General features: G+C 46.7%; 1 protein-coding gene across 7 annotated transcripts in view; it reads left to right on the forward strand.

Annotated features, from left to right (window-relative positions):
* The window catches only part of UBR3 (ubiquitin protein ligase E3 component n-recognin 3), a 2,118,328-nt gene that overhangs the window by 509,176 nt on the left and 1,587,164 nt on the right, over positions 1–21,988 (forward strand). For all 7 annotated transcript variants that reach the window (XM_086956098.1, XM_086956102.1, XM_086956099.1 and 4 more), the window contains exon 7: positions 5,432–5,562. In XM_086956098.1, coding sequence (XP_086812224.1) covers positions 5,432–5,562 — 131 coding nt within the window. The remainder of the gene's footprint in view (positions 1–5,431; positions 5,563–21,988) is intronic.

Genomic DNA, 21,988 nt, shown 5'->3' on the forward strand with positions numbered 1-21,988 from the left:
AGAAAAAAAATGATGAGAACCAATGAAAAGTGTTATTTTCAAGTCACATGACCCGATGCGCTTACGTTACGCGCTCCGGCGCACTTACGTCACGCGTTCCGGGCCGCGGCGCGGAGCGCTTCCGGGTGCATTTACGCAGCTCGTCAAAAGACACATCGCTCGGCTACGCGATACGTCCCGCTTACACGACGCGCCATAAGACGCATCACGCGGCTAAGCAATACGTCACGCTTACGCGATGCGTCACAATGTTGTTTTCGATCGCGACATTGGCGCTAACGGGACGCTTCCCAGTTCGCGCACCGGGGCGCTTCAAAATAGTACGCTTTGGGGGCGCTCACCGGGGCGTGCACCGGGAGCGCTCCAAGACAAAAAAAAAATTAGCATTTAAAAAACCTATTAAATTCACTGAAAAAAACATAGGTTTCACACCAGTTATAGTTACCTGGACATTTTACTGGCATAAAACCATTGAAATTCCCACGTTATAGTTAGTTGGACTCACTATAACTTGCACGTGTAATGCACTGCTGATGACATCACATATTACATCACTCATGACATGGTCAGTGACATCACTCATGACATCACTGATGACACCATCCTTGTGACAGAGAGACTGACCTGCTTTCACTGTAAAGTAACCCTTGAAACAAATATTAAAAAATAGAAACTAACATTTTCAAAAAAGTGGAGATACCTATACCAGTTACAACAACCAATTCAGTAATTCCACCATTTACATACACATCCACTCATTCACCAACAGTTCTATATAGTCAGTCATACATATACTCACTCATCATATGTAGTGAGACACCTATACATCCGTTAACACACCGACAATCTTCCATAAGTTGCTCACACACATATTCACGCATGCAAATAAAATATTGAACATTCATTTTTTTGCATATACAGCTATACACACACTACCACCTTACTTCTAAGGAAACTTACACATACTTACTCTCTTAAACAATCACTTATAGAAACACATACTTATTTAAACAAAAACTCTTTCAATCTCTGACTCTCACATATACTCACTTATATACACCAATACTCACATATACTAGATTAAAACATATGTAGTTACTGATAAAGACACTAGTAAGACAGTCATTCACTTACTAACACATACATATACACACTCACTCACCCATACAGTCCGGCACATATGCTGTCTTCAAAACACATACAAACAGTGAGTCAGTCATTGATGCATCTGTGTGCTAAGTAACACCCCCACCAAATCATACAGACATTTATACTGTTACTAAAAGAAAATCTAATAACCCATAGAAACACACATGTAGCTACTCACAAACCCATGCACCCACTTATACACAAAGTGAAACACTGATACAAACATTTAAATATTGAAACAATACTCGCTAATATATGTATTCACTATGATACACTTAATAAGCCAGTTAACCAATCATTTTTTTTTTTTAAACATCCATTAAGACACTTATTTAAACATTTATTCTTCCATTCACCTTTACATATACATATATAAAACATGTTTATTTTTCAGAAAGGCACACATTCACTGGATGGTGTCATCAGTGATGTCATGAGTGATGTCACTGACCATGTCATGAGTGATGTAATATGTGATGTCATCAGCAGTGCATTACACGCGCAAGTTATAGTGAGTCCAACTAACTATAACGTGGGAATTTCAATGGTTTTATGCCAGTAAAATTTCCAGGTAACTATAACTGGTGTGAAACCTATGGTTTTTTCAGTGAATATATATATAATGACTCTTGTTAGTTACAAAGAACGACAGTTCCTTCGTAGTAGTATAAAAGTGTTCACACCAGGTGCCAGTGCATTCCAATTTATTAGGTGTTAAATCCACCATTAAACCTTCCGGGTCAGCAGTCAAGCCTTAGTCAAAGGAGGCAAAAATTCACTTAATACGCAACACCATATATGCTGATAACTTAAACATAAGCAAAGGAATAGTATTTCCACATAGGTAACAAATCTGAAGCTTTCTTGGACTGGTACTCGTTCATACCATTTCTATCATTTGAAACATACCCTCTCATATGTATGTAAATATCTCTTATTCACCGTTCTGTTGATAACACATTGATGTATAATATTCAGAATTGTTTTCAATACATCACATATCTGTATATTATTTGATTGATTTATTTGATCTCAACAAAAGAAGGGACATGGAGGGCTTGATATAGGTCTAACGTACATGCCCAAAATATGTCAGAAGACAGAAAGGTACGGAGTTCCTTGTTAGTGGTATATTAAGGCCACTAAATGTGTACTCTAGGTGGAGGGGAGGAGGGGAATTTCTCCCTTCGGAACTAGGACGCTCACACACCCAGCAAGCTAGGTGTCATGCTTCATCATATGGGTCTGCTCCTCGTCGAGCCGGCGCTGCAATGCTCGACGGGCACCCATAAAGGGGCTCCTTAGCGGAGATCTTTTGTTCCTCGCCGTATTGGTGCCGTGGGTGTGAGGGGCCTAGTAATGTGTAGATGTAGTAAGTGAAGATAAAACACGTCAGGGAACCCTTAGTTCTGTTGGGAACCCACCCTAATTAAAAGATTAGAGGGGGCGACTGTTTTGTTTATAAAGTGACAACAATTTCGCTCAACCCTCAGAAGCTCAACCTGTTTCTCGCCTCAATAAGTCACAGAAGTGATCAGGTGGCGATTCCTCAGGACTGTGTGTATAATACAAACTATCTACAGTGAAAGGTATGGTGTAATTCTACCTACCAATTGTTCTACCAGAGAATGGTTACCCTGGAGAATGGCAGTCAACCTAGAGTACAAGGAAGAAGTATAAACAAAATCATAGTTTAAGAGAAAGCAATATTCCCAATCAATTTCAAACATTATGGTAAATTTAACACAATCATAATTCAGGCTTTCTTAATAAAAACAGACAGAGCTCACGCTCTGTACACATCCCTTGTGTATACATTTATTATGAAACGTGGTGATATCGACTGTGGTGGTGGTTGGTGGTGGGCTCACCTTAAATCAGTTGCTGGCTACTGCCACATCAGTTGGCAGCGGAGTACGGGACACTCCGATGTAGTGTCTCTATCTATGAAAACATATGAAAATTCAGGTCAAAGCATGGTTGTAAGTAGCGCTGGTGTACTGCTCACTTCATGGCACTGGTGAAATGCTCAGAGGAGCAGACTGTAACGGTCAGAACCTTAGTGCTCTACCTTCACAATACTTAAGCAAATGCCGCCAGTAAGTAAATAAAGACCAGCGGGTGGCCGATTAGCCTGGAAGGGGCACTGCACACATTGACAGTAATTGGAGGCAGTGGCTGAAGCCCCCCACAAGGAAACCCAGCCGCGTGTAATGCAAGTCCCTTCCCACTCACATGGTTAGCTCTGATTAAGAAAGCAGTAAACACCCCATGTCTATGCCCGGCAACCCCTTACCTTGAGATGGTTAAAATACACCCCGCGATGGCCCTGGATTTGGCAAATCGGCTGCTGCTGTGGAGTTGCGAGATCACGCGGTAGTAGGAACTTGATTTCGCTATACATGTAACTGTGGTGGCCATCTTAAGATGTAGTCTTCAAAGTTGGTTATATGCTGCTCAGTAGTGTGTGAAGGAAAAAACATATTACAATGTTGCCTTGGCATTAGTGATGTAACGTTGTCCACTCGGGAAATAAGTTAAGTTAAGGGTTTGTTTATTTAATGGTGCTCCAAAGGATGTCATCATTTAAGCTACCATTAGCCGAATCAAGACGCAACACCCACCTCTGTTCAATCCTGAACAATGCCATGTGCGTTATTTGTTATTGTGCCTCAAGGACTACCCAACGTAAACTTTCTGGTGGGTGTCTCAGCTCTTTGAAATGAGTATATAGTTTGGTATTGGTTTTATGACATCGAATAATGCTTTTATGTTCAGTTATTCGTGTCTTGATGGGTCTCATTGTCATACCAACGTATATTTTCTCACAGGGGCATGTCAGAAAGTATATACACACTGGGGTGTATTACAATTAGTGTGTTTTGTGATGGTCCACGTAAACGTGTCAGATTGGACCAGTTCTTTAGTTTTTCTCGTCTGTGGACAGTACAGGTACTGCAAGGGTAGTGCCCTGTGACAGGGGGGAGAACCCATAATTGTCTCTGGTCAGAACTGTTCTTATTTCTGGGTCCCGTGTGGATCAGCAGGTCCTTTGATTTCTTAGTCCTTTTAAACGCAAATCTAGGTTTGGATATGGACAGTGACCCCGTGTTTAGAATCTCCCAGGTTTTATTCACAGCTTTCTTGATCAAACTAGATCTGGGAGTGAATGTAGTTACACATGTCAAGGTATTGGAGGATTCTTTTTCATGTACCTCTAAAAGGCTTTCTCAAGGATTATTTCTTGCTCGTTTCATGCATGCATTGATTTGCCTTCTCGGGTATTGTCTTTTCTGCAGTTAGGCTGATAATGTCTCAGCCTCAGTTTTGTAGTCCCCTACTGAACTGCAATTCCTCCTGATTCGTACAAATTGACTGAAAGGTAAATCTTTGATTTATTTGACCCAAGTGGTGAGTGCATATCAATTATCAATGTTAAATATCCATTTAGGCATTCTAAATTATTTGTCTAATAATTTTTGCATTATCTTTTTTATATCATTCTACATTCATCTTGCCCCAGTGGGATCCTTCATGAAAAATCAAACCATCATCATGGTGGGATGTCAATCCATTCCATGTACGAAAAAGAAAATTGAGAAATAGTCCAATCCTCTCCAACCTGTATACAATAAAATATCACCGCATTATTATCTTAAACGTATCTCAAACACTGCATTATTAAAATATGCAGTGGAAACTACAAATAGAAGCATTACTTCAAACTATATGTATATTCAGTTCTTCTTCAATTTTAAGACTGCACTTTGTTTTTTATTGTTGGCGGTTGAAAATTACCTAGCATTGTCCCTGGGTATGAGATGCATGCTTTAACACATTTGACTTTGCCAGTTACATTGATTGTAAATCGTTGTGTGTAGAAGCACACCATGGTTGGGTTAAAAATCCATTCTGACTTTTTGGGTACAGTGAAAGTTTGTTTTACCATGTACCCAGTATCATCTTGCCAAAAGTGAAGTGCTGTTCCTTCTCTCTTTCAATCACTGGGGTATTTTTACTTTTGTTGTCTGTAAACTTTGTGTGATCCTGGTATACACCCAAGCAACCTAGTATTCAGTCAAATGGTGTAGTAAGAAAATGAAAGGCTAAATTAATTTTCTTGCACAAATTGAAGGGACAGACTTATTTACTCTATTCCCATTCTGCAGGCGCTAGTAGATGAAATGCAGAGGAAGGATAAAACACCCATACTGGATTACCACTTGTTTTGATCCAATCTGCTGTGATATTTTTAATGCAAACTTTCTATTTCTTCACACAGATCAGTCTATTATGGATATTTTGAAGCATAAGTGTTTTCTAGAAGAATTACTATTTTGGACTGTAAAATATGAATTTCCGCAAAAGATGGTGACATTTTTGCTTAACATGCTTCCAGATCAAGGATACAAGGTACTGTTCTTTTTGTGCTTGTCTTCCTACTGCACCTAATTGTTCTGCCTAGATAGATCTTGTTCATATGCCAGTAAATAATTGGCATATAACTATTCATAGTCCTGCTTTGGCATTTCTTATTTGGTATGTATGTATCTATTGTTTAAATTGCAAATTTCCTATACTTGGAGATGTTAGTCAAGGTAAGTTACAATGTGTTTTACCCATTAGGAATAATTGTGCTTTTCAAGCACCTCTGCAAATATTAGGGTTTCAAAATCTTAACTGAAATTTACATTTTTAAAAGGCATATATGGTAATGATTGAGCAGTTGCATATGATTATTTTCAGGGAAAATATACAATCGTAAATATTCAGCTTATAGCGATATAAATATAAACAAAAAATTAGATTGTTAGTTAAATTAAATTGGGTCCAGCTGGTTAGAACTAGACTGCATAGAATGTAGTGAGAAATAAAAATTGTTCTTCTTTTTCTGGGTTGATCTTTTTATGATTGGTTGCAACCATATTTTTTTGGCATCTCCGTCATACAACAGATCTCTCTAATGTGTATATTGCAATGCCATTTACTACTTTTCCTGCTGCTGTTACTGTGGTCCGCCTATCATTAACATACATACGCTTAGCCGTTATCATTAACAATGTTGTAACGCTTTGCTGTAATGCATATGCATGCTCCTTAAGGAGTATGACATCTATATACAGTTTATTATGAGTGTGCATGTTGTACTGTAATTGAAATGTTAAAAATCCCTGCACTATTATTCAAAGAGTTATATTGGTCGCCATGAGTTAACAATAATTAAAAAAGAAAAAGAAAAAAAAAGTGAAGGCCAGGATTGGAAACAGTGCCCCGGGGGCATGCTTCAATCTGGGACCTCTAGAGATGAGGATGATGTATTGAAGGGATTCAGTGATTGCCCTTCTAACTGTAACCCAACCTACTAATTTTACTTCTCTGACGAATCTCTCCTTTTCATTTTATACCTTTATTCTGGTTACTCTAGTGATACAAAGTTGAAAGTATGCGTCACTAACCATTCTAGCGATAATTGCGCGTACTATTTCTTTCACTCAAACCTACTGCTTTTCGAACCATTGAATTGGCATAATCAAAGTTGGTTTATATTTTAAAATTGTCCTATTTCATGGCTTGTTAGTGAATGCAGGATCCCGCATCCATTGCCAGTCTGTTTGTTTAAATCCATCTAGTATCCACTATAGTCCTTATCATGAGTGTGTTAAGACATTTATAAGGAGCTGAGTGAATTCTTGCATTATAAAGAGTCTAATCACAAACAAAGGTTCTGATCAGACCTTTATACCACCAAGTGTTCTTAGTGAGTCTCCAGTTACCAATATGAAGTATAAAATTGTTGCTCAAGTATGACTCAATCTTGAATAAATTAAAAGACAAGTGACGTTTGGCAAAAAAGGAACCAATTGGTTTAATTAAACGCTGTGGCTGGGAGAGCCTTGACAGAGTGTGTCTGCTCAAAGTCTGTCAGTGTACAAAGTTTTGCCCGCTGTTACATAGACTTCATGAGGTACAATAAAGCAATTTTCTACATTCCAATAAAACATCTCAGTTGTAAATCAACAAGCGCTGGCATCAGGACACAGATTGCTCTCAACCTCGGGGAGAGCTAGTGTGGGCCAGTGTGTGTGTGTGTGTGTGTGTGTGTGTATGTGTGTGTGTGTGTCCAGATGTCTGGCATGAGGAGTGTGTGATCACTAGGTGTGGTGTGCATGTTGGTTGAGTGTTTCTACATGTGGCATCTAGCTTTGTGGTATTTTTGGGGAACGCAAGCCTTAGGCCAACAGGTTTTATTGGGAGCTATGCGACAACTTTGCCCACTTCTTCCATGACAAAGTCGCACCATATACAAAATTATTGAACTCCAACCCACACATAGGGACTTTATCAACTGATACATCACCACCGTTACTGACGAGAACCACACACTGACCACCTGGAATATCTTCTCCACCCAGGACATCACCTCCATGATAAAATTATTCCACTTGGGAGCTCCCGCAGACCCTTGCCCGCACCACATCTTCAACCTTGAAACCAAAGGATCGGCCAGAAACTCACCACCCTACTCAACACCTTTATCAACACCACATCATTTCTTGACGCCTGGAAACATGCCGAAGTCACAAAACTTCTCAAAAAACCCTCCTCCTACCCCAGCAAACTCAAACTACTAGCCAATCTCCCTGCTCCCATTCCCAGTGAAGGTACTGGAAATGATCATCTGCAATCAACTCATGACAAACCTGGAGCAGAATCAGCTACTCAACGTGTCCCAATCCGGCTTTCGCAGCAATCACAGCACCGAAACCGCCCTGATTACAGCCACTGACATCCGATCCTCCCAACCATGGAGAATCAACAACTTTGATCGTCCTTGACTTCTAGGCAGCCTTCAGCACAGTATCCCACCACATACTGATCGAAAGACTCCACCACATAGGCATCCATGGGGACGTGTTCAGATGGATCGCCTCCTTCCTCACCGGAAGAACCCAGAGGATCCACCTTTCACTTCTGAACCCAAGGAGATCACATGCGGTGTCCCTGAGGGCTCATCCCTCAGCCCCACACACTTCAACGTACATATGACCAGCTGGCCAACATCGTCCGATCCCATGGTCTCAACATAATTTCCTACGCAAACAACACCCAACTCCTCCTCTTACTCACCGATGACCCCAACACCACCAGAACTTACTTTCACAGATGCATGACAAACGTCGACTGGAGGAAGAATAAATCTCTGCAGCTGAATACCGACAAGACCGAAGTACTGATCATTGGCAACCGCAAAAACACATGAAACGACTCCTGGTGGCAATCAGACCGAAGACACACTCCCACTCCCTCCATCCACGTCAGAAACCTTGGAATCATCATTGATAACAAGCTCACCATGAAATCACAGATCAACACAGCCTCCTCTGCCTGCTTCCTCACCCCACGCATGCTACGCAAGATTTTCAAGTGGCTACCCCAACACACGAGATGCACAGTGATACAAGCCCTCCTCCTCAGCCGAATGGACTACGGCAATGCCCTCTGCATAGGAATTGCTGCACACCTTCTAATGAGACTTCAGGCCATCCAGAGCGCCACAGCCTGACTCATCCTTGGCCTTCCCCGACAAATCCATATCACACCCTGCCTCAGGTAACTCCACTGGCTCGCAGTACAGAACAGATGTCAAATCTGAAAGAGACAGTTCGTTATAGATTCCTTACCTTAGAATTTCCCCCAGGCGTCAGAATTTTTTTCTCAGCAGTACCCCTGTGTGTCGGTAGGTGGCGTCGGTTGACTCCTCGTCCTTCCTCGCAGTCGCCGGGATGATGTTGCAGTGCCTACTTGGATGACACCCCTACGTACTGACATCAGTTCTTTTTTTTTCCGCACCAGCCTAGCGTAGATCCAGATAGAGCTACCCCTTTAGTCACTTTTTGACTAAGCTTTTTTCTGCGTTTTGTCAACTTCTTTTTGAGTCTTTAAATCCTGGTGTGGGAGGGATATCCCATCGTCAGACCTGCTTCAAACCTTTGAGGCCTGTCACAATATGATGTCTGTGACGGACCCGCACCTCGTGTGCCTTTGGTGTCTGGAGCCTGACCACAATCCGAAGTCGTGCTCCAACTGCCGGGCCATAAATCCAAAGTCTTTGCAGAAGCAGTCCCAAAAGCTCTTGTAGGCCCGGCAGTCGGCTCCGCATCGCTCCCGGTCTCGTTCGAGGGGAAGTTCTTGAGACTGCTCGAGAAGCCTTTACACCTCATCCTATTCCAAGTCTTCAAAGTCCTCGTGTGAGTTGAAGCACAAGAAGAAGGCAAAGAAGCTCCGGTGCTCTTCGCCTTTTCCCTGTAAGTCGGCTGATGCAACGTGGCACCCGGAGCGTCATCGCTTTAAGGCTCCTTCAGTGCCTCCTTCAGGTATAACTCTGCACCTCCCCCCGTTTCTGGGAGCCGGGGCGTCCGCTACCCAACTTTGTACATTTTACAAAGCCCTCCACAATCTCTTAAAGCAGCCCGACTCTGCCGGCGTGCCTTCGTACCTCGGGGAGCCGGTCGTGGGTCCTGGGCCTTCGATGCCAGCAGCTCCGACCCCTGCGGGCCTCCGCGGATCTAGGCCTGGTTCGGGATCAATACCTGTTGACCTTCCACCGGCGCAGATGCCAGCATCGATGCCCCCGCGACGACCGTACACCCGGCTGACTCCATCCTCAACCACACCCCCGAGTTGGACCCGGAGCCGGACTGACACTGGTCAATGTAGATTCCAACGCCGGAGGGTACTTTTGTTCCCAGGTTCATCCCTATTCTTCCCTATCCCCCAGAAGATGATGATGAGGATTGGGAGGGTTCGCTGGACCCTTTAACAAACCAGCTTGAAGAACCGGACTGGAGAGAGGACCTGGGTGATGCCAGTGGTCTGGTTCAGCCTTACCAGTGCCCCTCGAGTGTTCACGAAGGGGAATGGTGGTGGTCGCAGCTCATCTGCGCAGATCAGGGGTTCTAGTCTTCAACTATCTCAACGACTGGCTGTTGACGGTGGGATCACCCCAGGCTGTCGTTTCCCACCTCCAGACTACAATGGACATCCTGCATTTGCAGGGGTTTACTATCAACGTCCCTCTCAGATGCTCCCTTTCATCGGGGCGGTTCTGGACACAGTTCAGTTTCGGGTCTATCCTCCCGAGTAGCGAGTCCGGAATATTCGGGCAATGATACGGATGTTTCAGCCTCTATCCTGGATTTTGAAGGACCCTGAGGCTGCTGGGCCTCATGGCATCCTGCTAGTGGACCATGCCAGATGGCATATATGGGCTCTGCGATGGGACCTGAAGTTCCAGTAGGCGCAGCATCAGGGGGATCTTTCCGACCACGTCCAGATCTCGGAGGAAACTGCGCAACAACTGCAGTGGTGGTTAATGAACCAAGTTTGGGTCAGAGGGAGATCCCTCTCCCTTCCCCAACTGGACCTCACAGTAGCGACAGATGCGTCACTCCTGGGATGAGGTGGCCATCTGGGAGAGGCGGAGATCAGAGGAGTCTGGTCTCTGGTGAAGTCCGGGCTCCATATCAACCTGCTGGAACGCCAGGTGATCCGTTTGGCACTAAAAGCATTTCCTCCATCTCTCCAAGGGAAGATAGTGCAAGTGTTCATGGACTACACCACTGCCATGTGGTACTGCAACAAACAGGACGGGGTGGGGGCGAGGATCTTATGTCAGGAGGCCCTTCGCCTCTGAATGTGGCTGGAACATCAGGGCATGACCCTGGTGGTTCAACACCTAGCAGGTTCTCTAAAACGCCAGGGCGGACGAGCTCAGCCGACGGTGCCTGGTAGATCATGAGTGGTGTCTTCACTCTGAGGTGGTGCAGGGTCTCTCTCAGCGGTGGGAAGAGCCTTGGTTAGATCTGCTCGCCACTGAAGAGAACGCGAAATGTCAGCAATTCTGCACGTTGGAAGTTTAGAAGGCGGCACTCCCTCAGCGACACTTTTCATCGCAAGTAGAACTGCGGCCTCCTGTATGCCTTTCCGCCTATACCATTTCTGCCTAGAGTGCTGAAGAAGATCATTCGCTACCGGGCACAAGTTATTCTTGTGACTCCGGACTGGGCAGGAAGAGTCTGGTACCCAGAGCTCCTGAGCATGGCCATCGATCCTCCACTCGGACTGTTCCTTCAGGAGAATCTTCTGTCGCAGCCGCAGGGAAGGGTTCTTCACCCGGATCCGTCCAGCCTCCACCTCTTTGCGTGGAGATTGAGCGGCAACAGTGAACCACTTTTGACCTTCCACCCGAAATCTGTAACGTCATCTTGGCAGCGGCAGCCAGGCAGCCCTCCATTTAAAAGGTATACGTCTGTAGATGTAACAAGTTTGTAGCATGTTGCACAGCAAAGGATGTGGATCACCTTTCTGCCACTCTTTCAGAGGTCCTCTTGTATATACTTTTTTAGCCCAGCAGGGCTCTGCTCTGTGCACTCTTAAAGGCTATTTTGCAGCTATCTCTGATTTCCTTCAGCTGCCTGATCAGCCTTCCTTGTTCAAGTCTCCTATTGTAGGGGAGGAGCCAAGCTAGCGGCCGAGATGGCCGCATAGACGCTCGGCTCCGTGAGCCCTCTCACCCCGCACATACATCCTGGCAACTATCCTGAGCCGTGACGGCATATTTAAGTAGGTGAAGGAGAACTACCACTTACCGTCTGCTCCTGCGGCTTCTACGTGCGACGGACCCGGAGATATGTCCCCGACTCTTCTGAGGCCCTCGCGGTGCTGGGACCGGGGTGTCGATTGAGGGGAGCAGCTGGCCGCGACTGCGACAACAGCGGCCACTGGTGGTGGTGAGGAGTCGGCCGGAGGGCGCCGGTTAATTGATGGGCCGATGGCGGCAGTGACGACCCAGTCCACTTAACGGAGTGCCTCGCGGGGCTGCGTGGCAAAGCAGGGTCGAGGGGGGTGCACGGTATCTGGCCCACCTCCCCAGTTCTGTGCCCGGGCATAATCAAGGACTACCCCCGGAATCGGCGGGCGGCTCCCGGGGGGCGGCAGAGATTTTGTTTAGCCCTTTGACTCTTCTCCGGGGAGCCTACCTTGCATTTTTGAGTCCCGGTTGTGAATCCTGTAGCGCCCTGGTTTGGGGCCCGGTCCCTGAGGTGAGGTGAAGTAGGACGTGGCTGGATCGGCTAAGATGGCGGCCGGCGCCCCCCTGTGCCGACCACATCCAGGTCAAGCAGATGCCGTGTGCATGAGATCAGGGGACTGGCGGCGCGAGAAGGAGCCCACATCCAAGGATGTACTGGCTGCACTAACGAACATGCACGAAACCCTGATCTGTAATGCCCGGGACTTGGGAAGAAGGATGGCCGCCATTGTTGTCCCGCCGCTCCATGCGGCACAGTTCGACCTCAACGGAGTGCCGACGTGCCCGCCTCTGTGTCCATGCCGAGTGCTCCAGCTACACCTGGTTTCCTGGAGCCGTTGACAGACCTGGCTCCTGTTATCGCCCTGGACAGCTTGGTGGTGCATGCGAGTGTCTCTTAGGGGCACATTTCTACTTGGAGGCCGGGGAAACAACGCCAATCTATTTTCTGGACTGCCTCGGTGCTGTCTCGGCGCTTGCCGGGTTGCGTGACTCTCCCTCCTTGGATGATGAGACTATGTTCGGCCTTGGTGATGTTCTCGGGGTCAATGTTGACGCAAACGGATTCCCGCCATACATGTTCGGATGGGTTTGGGTTGCTGAAGTCCTATGAAGCGGTAACTCTGCCTTGCCCACCCGGATCACTTGGACCCTCCACGCCGCTCTGTGTACCAATTGATAAGTGGACGTATGTTGGTTCCATTGATAGACGAGGCCAAGGATGACACCGTCCAGTCTAGTGGACTTCTTGTTGGCTGACGGTGCTTGGGGGACATTTGGCCGGGATTATAAGGCTGGTTTGGTCGATGATTGACGTTCTCCATGGATATTCTGCTTCGTATTGAGGGGTGGGGTTGAGCTTTGCTACGTAACGGGTTTGTGCCTACATTTATCCTGATTTGCTTACCTTCCCCCCCAATGCCTCATTTGTATTTGTACTATTTGTGGATATCCTGATTTATGTTCACTATTGTGGGACCATGTATGACTGTATGGCACTTACTTTTAGTTTTTCCTTTATTATAAAATGAACCTTTATGATCCTGCAATCAGACCTGTATGTCTCAATACACATCGTGTCCTGGACATGTGTAAGCCCTGGTTTTCGAACTGCTATAACTTTCCACATTGCTTTGCTGTACTTTTGCTCTGACTAGCGGCCGGCCGGGGTGGTTGTAGGCCCATACTTGTAATTGCTTGAAGTAATAATAAAGGTTCTCCCAAAAAAAAAAAAAAGTCTCCTATTGTAAATAGATTTTTTAAGGGCATTACTCATCTCTTTCCTCCATCTCCTTTCATAATGCCCCAGTGGGACTTGAATCTTGTTCTTACTTATCACATGTGTGCTCCCTTCGAGCCCCTTCATAACTGTCCTCTCAGGCTCCTCACTTTAAAAACTGCCTTCCTTGATGCCATCACTTCTGCTCACAGGGTGATTGAGCTTCAAGCTCTTTATTTCAAGCCCCCTTTCTTCTCTGTGCATCCGGACAAAGTGTGCTTCGAACAAGGCCCTTGTTCCTTCCAAAAGTGGATACACCTTTTCACATTGGACACACCATTACTTTGCCCACCTTTTTCCTAACTCTGCACCCTTCCAAGGAGGAGGAGAGACTCCACCGTCTGGACCCCAAACGTGCGCTGTCCTACATTGACCGCACAAGACTTCCTGGTGAATGATCAACTCTTTGTTGGCTATATAGGTGCCAAGAAAGGACGGGCTGTTCAACAGCATACCATTTCTAGAGGGGTTGTCCTTTGTATCAAAATCTGTTATGCATTGGCGAAAAGGGAACCTCCAGTGGGGCTGCGGGTTCACTCCATTAGAGCTACAGCAGCCGCCCAATTGCACTGGCACGCGGAGTTCCACTCCTTGACATCTGTCAGGCAGCCATGTGGGAATCCTTGCACACATTAAATGTTAAATGTCGTATACTTGTAAAGCGCACAGCTGCCCCAGCAAAGGGGCGTCCCGGTGCTGTATACCGCTGGGGAACCCATCCTGGCTTTCCCTGTGAGATGGTCCCTCCTGGGCACCTCCAAGGTGAAGACAAGCATCCCCGGCGCTGATGGGGCCGTTAGTAGGGATTAAGCAACTACTGCCCAGAGTTGCTGAGTGGGACCCATGGTTGGAGTAGGCACCGAGGCGAGAATTATCGAGTCCGCTGACCATGGCCCAAGACCCTGCCGCGTCGGGAATCCAACCCTGGTCCCGGGCAGACTTCTGCTTCTGGGTCTGCCGCCTCTAACCAGTGAGCCACACCACATTCACCAGAGATTACTGCCTGGACAGATTAGTTAGGAGGGACGGCTATTTTGCCCCTTCAGTCTCTCAGGACTTCCTGGTATGAACTTGGGTCGCATACCCTCCTCCAGGGTTAGTATTGCTGGGGTATATATTCTAAGGTAAGGAATCTATAACTACCTGTGTCTTTCAGATCAACAAGCTACCTGTGTCTTTCAGATCAACAAGTTATTTACCTTTGGTAACGATGTAGCTGTAGCTGTAAGTTATAGAGTCCTTACCGCCCCACCTATCATCCCTGCTCTTACGAGCAGACTTCTAGGGATATAGACTCCCTTACGTGGCCCTAGTGATAGCTCACCAGTGGTCAGTCTCTTGCATGGCTCGGCGCTTCTGGCGTGGAAAGTCGTGTCATAACTGACATCCGTGCGCAGGGGCTTAATCTAGGTAGGCACTGCGGCGTCATACCGGTGATGCTGATGACGAACGCAGAGTTTACCGATGCGCAGGGGTACTGCTAATTCTCCGGATCCAGTCTGATGCCTGCAGGAAATTCTAAGGTAAGGAATCTATAACTAACCTATGTCTCTTACATATACATCGGTACCGAAGGTAAGTAACTTGTTATTCAAGCTGCTGAGCCCCCACACACACAAGCCTCTACACAACCAATGACCTGCCTACATTATCCCCCACCTGAACTTCCACCAACCATCTAAGTTTACGGTCGGCCTCCCTTTCACTCCCCGCACCTACTGAAGCAGAAGTGGAGGATGCTTCTTCTCCTACATTGCAGCAAAAACCTTGAACATCCTTCCAACGTAGCTCCGGACCATCTCCTCACTTCCGGAATTCTGAAAGGCCCTCAAGACCTGACTGTTCGAATAAGCTTCTGGGGCCTGCAAGCGCCTGAATACCCTATTGGATGATTAGCTGTGCTTTATAAATCCTGAGTGATGAGTGATCGATTCGGGCCAATTTTCCTGGGTGGAGCAATATCTATATGTAGAATCAATCGGGTTTTCCCTGGTTGCACGTTTTTAGGTCCCGCTCCTATCGGTGCACTGCGCAGCAGTGCTCGTGCAGCGTAAGAGATTTAATGAGGGAAAAACGGAGAATCTGCTACCCCATTGGCCTTAGCGTGCGTCTTTTAATGAAAGACTGCACGCTTTTGGCCAAAGGCAAGCGCATTGCTCTGCCCACCGCCTATTGGTGTCTATTACGCGCTTGGTGTGCATAATAGACACCAATAGGCCGTGACGTGGTTTTAATTATCGTGCCCAGACACGGGCGCGATATTTGAAACCGAAACCAGGGCTCGTTTTTCTTTATTTTTGGTATAAGCGCGGCACCAGTGCTTTACTTTTAATGTTATAAGTAAAGCGCAGATGCCACGATTATACCAAAGGTAAAGAAATAGAAAAAAACATCTATTTCTTACTTTTGGTATAATCGCGGCAAAGAAATAGAAAAAAATATCTATTTCTTACTTTTGGTATAATCGCGGCACCCACGCTTTACTTTTAATGTTAAAAGTAAAGCGCCGGTGCCGTGATTATACCATAGGTAAAGAAATTGATTTTTTTTCTATTTCTTTACTTTTGGTATAACCGCGGCACCTGAATAGGTCTCGCATTACTGACCGTTTGAGCTATTGGCGTTGCATTATTGTTTGCAACAGCAATAGCTCAAACTTTTAGTAATGCGAGACCTATTGCATTGCAAATGCTTGTTCTTTTGGTTACAGAGGCCCCATCTGTCACCTGATATTCGATAGGAGTCTGTCGTAGGAGTTGTCTAACCACGTATCTCTGTCTCTGGGGTGATGGGGAGGTCATCTTGGCTGAATCCAACAGCAATGATGTGAGTTCATTAAAACTCCTGAAAATATGGCAGTTACTGGTATCATTTTTATCAACATCCATAAAGTTGTGCATACAGTTGTCAGCATACATTTACATTGTTCTTAGTGGTATTGGCATGATGTAGGTGGATGGCTTCGTGTATGGTGTACACTTTCAGGAGTGATGCACCTTGCGCTAACCCAGGCAACCCATATGGTGATTTTAGTGGTCTTTGATAACTACAGAAAGCTCTCAAAATGATAAAATAAGTCTGTTGATTACTCAACACAATCACTAACACATTGGTATATATCTCCTACCCGGAAATATCAACAATACACACAAGAAAACCTCAAAATAATCGGGTAAGTAGCGCAAATAAACACTGGTCTCCAGGGGGAGACCAAACCATGTACTAAGAAAGTGGAATGCAAACTGCAAAGGAGAATGGGACTTGGACCAGAAGACTCAGAGGAGCTGGAGACGCACAGAACCATCCAAGATAAGTACACCGGAATCACACGAAGGCTGTGTGCAGAGTGGAAACCCAGCTGCATGCCTAATGGGTGTCAATGGAGAATGCACGGTTGCAGTTTTAAAGAAGGAAGACCCTTCCCAGGGGGCCTCGAAGAAACCATTTGGAAGACGGATGGTTGGAGAGCCACCCCACCCGTGGATGCCCCAGGAACTAGGTTACCTGCACTAGGGTAGCCGGGGCATAAAGGTGAAGTAACGTTGGAACCTGCTGTAGATAATGGACTACTTTGAAGAAGATGCCTCTGGAGAAGCCTGTGAAGGAGTTATGTGGAATCCGTGAGTGGATTCTTGAAGAGGCGAATCTGTAGGCAGCCTAGACTGAGTTTATGCCACTCAGACGTGGCCAGGAGGCACGGTAGTGCAACGCCCATCGATGTTGAGAGGTTCAGGAGTGAAGATGATGGCCTTGTTGCTACAGCTGTGAGGACCAGGTTACGCAGAGGAAGACCAGGAGTCGTGCACGACCTGCCCCACGTTGGATGTCCGTGTCTAGGTGGTCAGTGTCCGGTGGGGAGTACCAGCAAGCCTTGGTAGCCAAAAATGTTGTGGAAAGCCAAAAGATTCAAACGTTGGTACCAGCTAGTCCAAGGGATTCCCCAAGTGCAGTAGAATTAGAACAGGCCCTGAGCAAGTAGGGAAGCCCACTGAAGCAAAGGAAGACCCTCAAGAGGACCTACAGGCCGAAGGCCCAGGAGTTGCAAGAGGACCTCAGGCAGCTCACCAAAGATGGAGTCCCACAGTGCAAGGCATGGAGTGAGGACTCTGATCTTCGAGGGTTGAGGTACTGGACATTGGAGCTTCTTGTAGCCCGAAAATCTCTGGAGTGCAGTGTCAACACGCCTTGGCAAGTCGATGTGGTGCACAGGTGTTTGGTCCCAGTGACTCCGACGAGGGATACTGTCCTCACAATTTCAGCGAAGCATGGTCCGGCCTCTAAGGAGCTACAGAATCGCAATTTGTTTTGCTGGGCCTCAGGTAGTCCTTAGGACAACAGGAGCAGCAGACTGACCAGCTTTGTTGCGGTGGATGCAGATGCTGGGGAGAGACTCCTTAACTCAAAGAGAGATTACTTCGGATGTCCTTGATGCACACGGGTCCTCTGGAGAAACTGGATGAAACACAGGACGAGGCAACAGACTTGAAGAACAGCTAGACCAGGAGCAGCAGGAATCTTCCTTGATGAAGTTTCGGTTCCAGTCAAAGTTCAGCAAGGCCAAGTTTCCAGATGGTTGAAGAGTGTCTTGGTTTCAGAGGTGAGTGTTGTTCCACAACGAATCTTAGGACCCTCCCACAGGGCAGTCCTTAAGTACCCTAGGGACAGGTTTGGAATGACTCAGGGGGGTGGAGGGGTGGGGAGGGCTCCTCCCAGAGGAGGGGCTGGACAGAGGGGAGGATACTACCCTGTCCTTTGTTCAGTTTCACACCATAGTAGGAACCACAGGTCCTAAACTGGCTCAAGCTGGAGTATGCAAGGAGGGCACCAAGTGTGCCTTTCAATGCATTCTGGTGGAGCTGCAAAGCGCCCACACTCCAGCCCAGTACTCCGTCTGGGAGGTGGTCACACCTCCCTTTGACAGGAAACCTATTGTTCTACCTTCTCTGCTCAAGCTTAGCTCAAAAGCAGAAGGGCAGAATTGTGTATGTGGTCAGCAGCAGCAGCACCAGCTTTCTGGCAGACCCCGAAAGGCTGTTACCAGGAGTACGGGGGGGTTCCCTAAGGAACTCCCAATACATGGAATCGTACGACTAGCACCTGAATCGGTGTTGGGGTATCACTCAATCATGTTTGATACCAAACATGACCAGGTTCGGTGCCGCCACTATATAGTTCGACATCTAATAATGACTGATGTCCACTATAGGCCTTAAAACGGCTGACTGCACTCACAAAGCCTGGAGAATCGCCTCTGGGGTTTGTAGAGCTGCCTTGCTATAACCAAGCACCCTGCCCTCATGACCAATGTTCCCTCTAATTTATTTCCTCTGTGTGCGGCACTGGAGGGTCTCTGTGCGCTGCAACCATGGCTATGTGCGCCAGGAACCAAACCGCGCGTGTCTGCGGCACCAAATGGCACTCAAAACGTTTACTTTAAAAAGTGAAAAGATGATGCATTTTCACACATACAGAGCCACAATAAGGGTCTTAAGGGCAGTTTGCAAATTTATTGTATTGCCTGTATTTTCATTGTGTCTCTGACTGCTGTTGTCTGTCTTCCCCGCTGCCTGTACGTGGTCCATGCCCCGTTTTCTATCCTCTGTTCCCCTCTCTATCCCCATGCTCTCTCTGCACGGTCTTTCCTTCTGTACTCCTCGCTGCCCGTGTCTCTGCCCAGTTTTCCCTTCTGTTTCCCTCGCTGCACCCGGGCCTCTCTGCCCGTTCTGCCTTCTGTTCTTAGCTGCCCCTATATTTCTGTATTATGCCTCTATGTCATTAGTTTTTTGTGCCTGTCTGCCCTCTGTGCCACTCGTTTTTTTGCCCTTCTGCCCTCTGTTCCACTCGTTTTTTTGTGCCTTTCTGTCCTCTGTCCCACTCGTTTTTTGTGCTTTTATGCTCTCTGTCCCACTCGTTTTTTGTGCCTTTCTGCCCTCTGTCCCAGCCTTTCTGCCCTCTGTCCCAATCGTTTTTTGTGCCTTTATGTCCTCTGTCCCATTCATTTTTGTGACTTTCTGCCCTCTGTCGCACTCGTTTTTAGTGCTCATCTGTCCTCTGTCTGTGTCCCACTCGTTTTTTTGTGCCTTTATGTCCTCTGTCTGTGTCCCACTCGTTTTCTTGGGCCTTTCTGTCCTCTGTCTGTGTGCTGCAGCTATGCGGCCGCGATTCCCAGTTCCTGTGCGGCTCATGCCGCGGCCGCCGGACGTCAGGAGCTAGATAGACTTTCATTTCTGTGCTTGTAGGGTTTTAGGATTTAGATTTAGAGGGTTTCAAAGGTCGCGTGCAGATGACATAGTAAGAGCAGATATGGGCGCATTATTATCCAGGCTTCCTTAGACGAAACTGAAGGCCGTTGTACAACAATTGCTGCTCAAGTCGACTCACACAGTAAGTTGCCTCAGTGAGGTATCAGCTTTCTTCAAAGTGTACTTCCATTTTTTTATTAAAAGCGCTAGCGCGCTGCCAGTAATACTTTCAGTGCCACCAGAGAACTTAATTCAGCACAGCTCTCGTGCTCGGTATCTGTAACTCTGTGACAGCACCTTCTGAAAACAAATGTGTGCAGGTGGGGTCCTTCTGTTCTGGGCAGTGTTCAGGCTCTGCATTCACATTATGTTACGCAATTATTTCATTTTCCGTGGTCACCTAAAAGCGATCTTGGAAGTTCTGTACTTCGGTTTCATGTTACACCTGGTAGTGATGTAATCCGTACTGAAGTGTGCACGTGCCCTGCTCTCCACATGCGGCGTAAGCAGAATATTGCTAGTAAGACCTGAACGTTTCTGTTTTTTTTAAAAGACAAAACAAAAACCTCTTTTTGAAAAGCAGTAAGTTAACATTCATCTTAGAAAGGGGCAGTAGGTTAGTAACTTTGCAATTCAGAGACTATGCAGCAGCTTGAAAGTCTTTCCAAAGCTTATTAGTGTTTTAAAGGGTGTAGTTTCTGATATGGCGCTTTTTCCATGGGCTTATGTGTTTGGTTTTATTTCAGGGGGAAAATGTCACTATCACTGAGAAATGCAGTCTGTCTCCGGTTTGAAGACCTTTTTAGAGTTTCTTGTTGCCCAAGTGGGTGTAATTTCTGATATTTATCGGTTTCCCTAATCTTCATTAGTTGATTTTGCCTGCGAGTCAGTGTCACTTATAGTCTTTGAAATGTCACTCATAATTTCACTCTGCCTGTGTCCCACTCGTGCCTTTATGCCCTCTTGCCTCCTGTTCCGCTCGTTCCCCAGCGCCTGTGGCCTTTTGTTTAAATATTGTTGATAATCAGAGCCCCTTCACGGGCTCCGATTAACAGCAATACTTAAACAAAATGCCACAGTCTGCCCCGCGCTTTGCTAACAAAAGCGTAGACCCTTTCCAAACACAGCACGAGCACACGCTGTGTTTGGAAAGGGTCTACGCTTTTGTTAGTAAAGCGCAGGGCAGACTGTGGCATTTTATTTAAGTATTGCTGTTAATCGGAGCCCGTGAAAGGGCTCCGATTAACAGCAATATTTAAACAAAAGGCCACAGTTTTCCCCACTCCCACACACCCGCAAGCGTCATAATCCCCATCAACCCCCCGCCTCCTTAACTGCATTCCTCACGCCCGCTCCACCGCAACCACCGAAAAAGTGCTCATGTTCGCGCCGCTCGCGCTTGAAAAGCAGCGAGCGGGCGACCCTCTAGCGGCGTTCTGTGTGCGCGCTCCACGCTAGGTGGTGCGCGCTGACTGGAGGTGCGCGCGGCTTAGAGGGAACGGTGCTCATGACTGAAGGACCCACCATAGAGGTTACTTATAGGCTTTAAGTGCAGTCACTTCAGATATAAGGAAACTGTTATCTGTTTTGAGAGGTGCAAGGACCAACTCACACAGGCTGCAGTGGCAGGCCTGTTGTCAGAGTTTAAGTGGACTCCCTTGGGTGGCACAATACATGCTGCAGCCCACTAGTGCAGTGGTTTTGCTATCTCCAGGAACCTCTTTTCTACAAAGTCAGAGGGCCAGTGTCCTCCCCTATGGTACAGTTACTGCACATCCCGTCTACCTCAGATTGGATGTCACTCAGATTGGTGAAGAGAGACAGCCCAGTGGGGTTGGACTCATGCTGGGTGATGTTTACTACTGTCCTACGGGATTTAACTTTATTCAGTTGGATTTTTGCCTTGATTCAGCAAAAGTACAGATGGATTAGGCACTTTGCTTTTTCGGGGGATATCTCCTGTGATCAGTAAAGCCTGTCTGCACCTACGGCGTGAGGTGGAAGTGAACAGATATGACTTGACTGGTTCATAGTTTGTGTACCTACATCGGTAAGGTGCTGATACCAGGTGTTGTGTAGGAGTGCTTTGTGTAGTACATGAGGAGTACTACTGTTTGGCTCAGTGTAGGTGTATGTGAGGTGAGAGAGGTCTCTGCACATGCGTTGCAAGAATGTAGAAGTAGAGCTGATGAGATTAGGCATACTTTTGGCTCTAGAGGGGCTCGAGAG

This window comes from Lissotriton vulgaris, chromosome 2_1, assembly GCF_964263255.1.
Source record: "Lissotriton vulgaris chromosome 2_1, aLisVul1.2, whole genome shotgun sequence".
NCBI classification, from domain to species: domain Eukaryota; kingdom Metazoa; phylum Chordata; class Amphibia; order Caudata; family Salamandridae; genus Lissotriton; species Lissotriton vulgaris.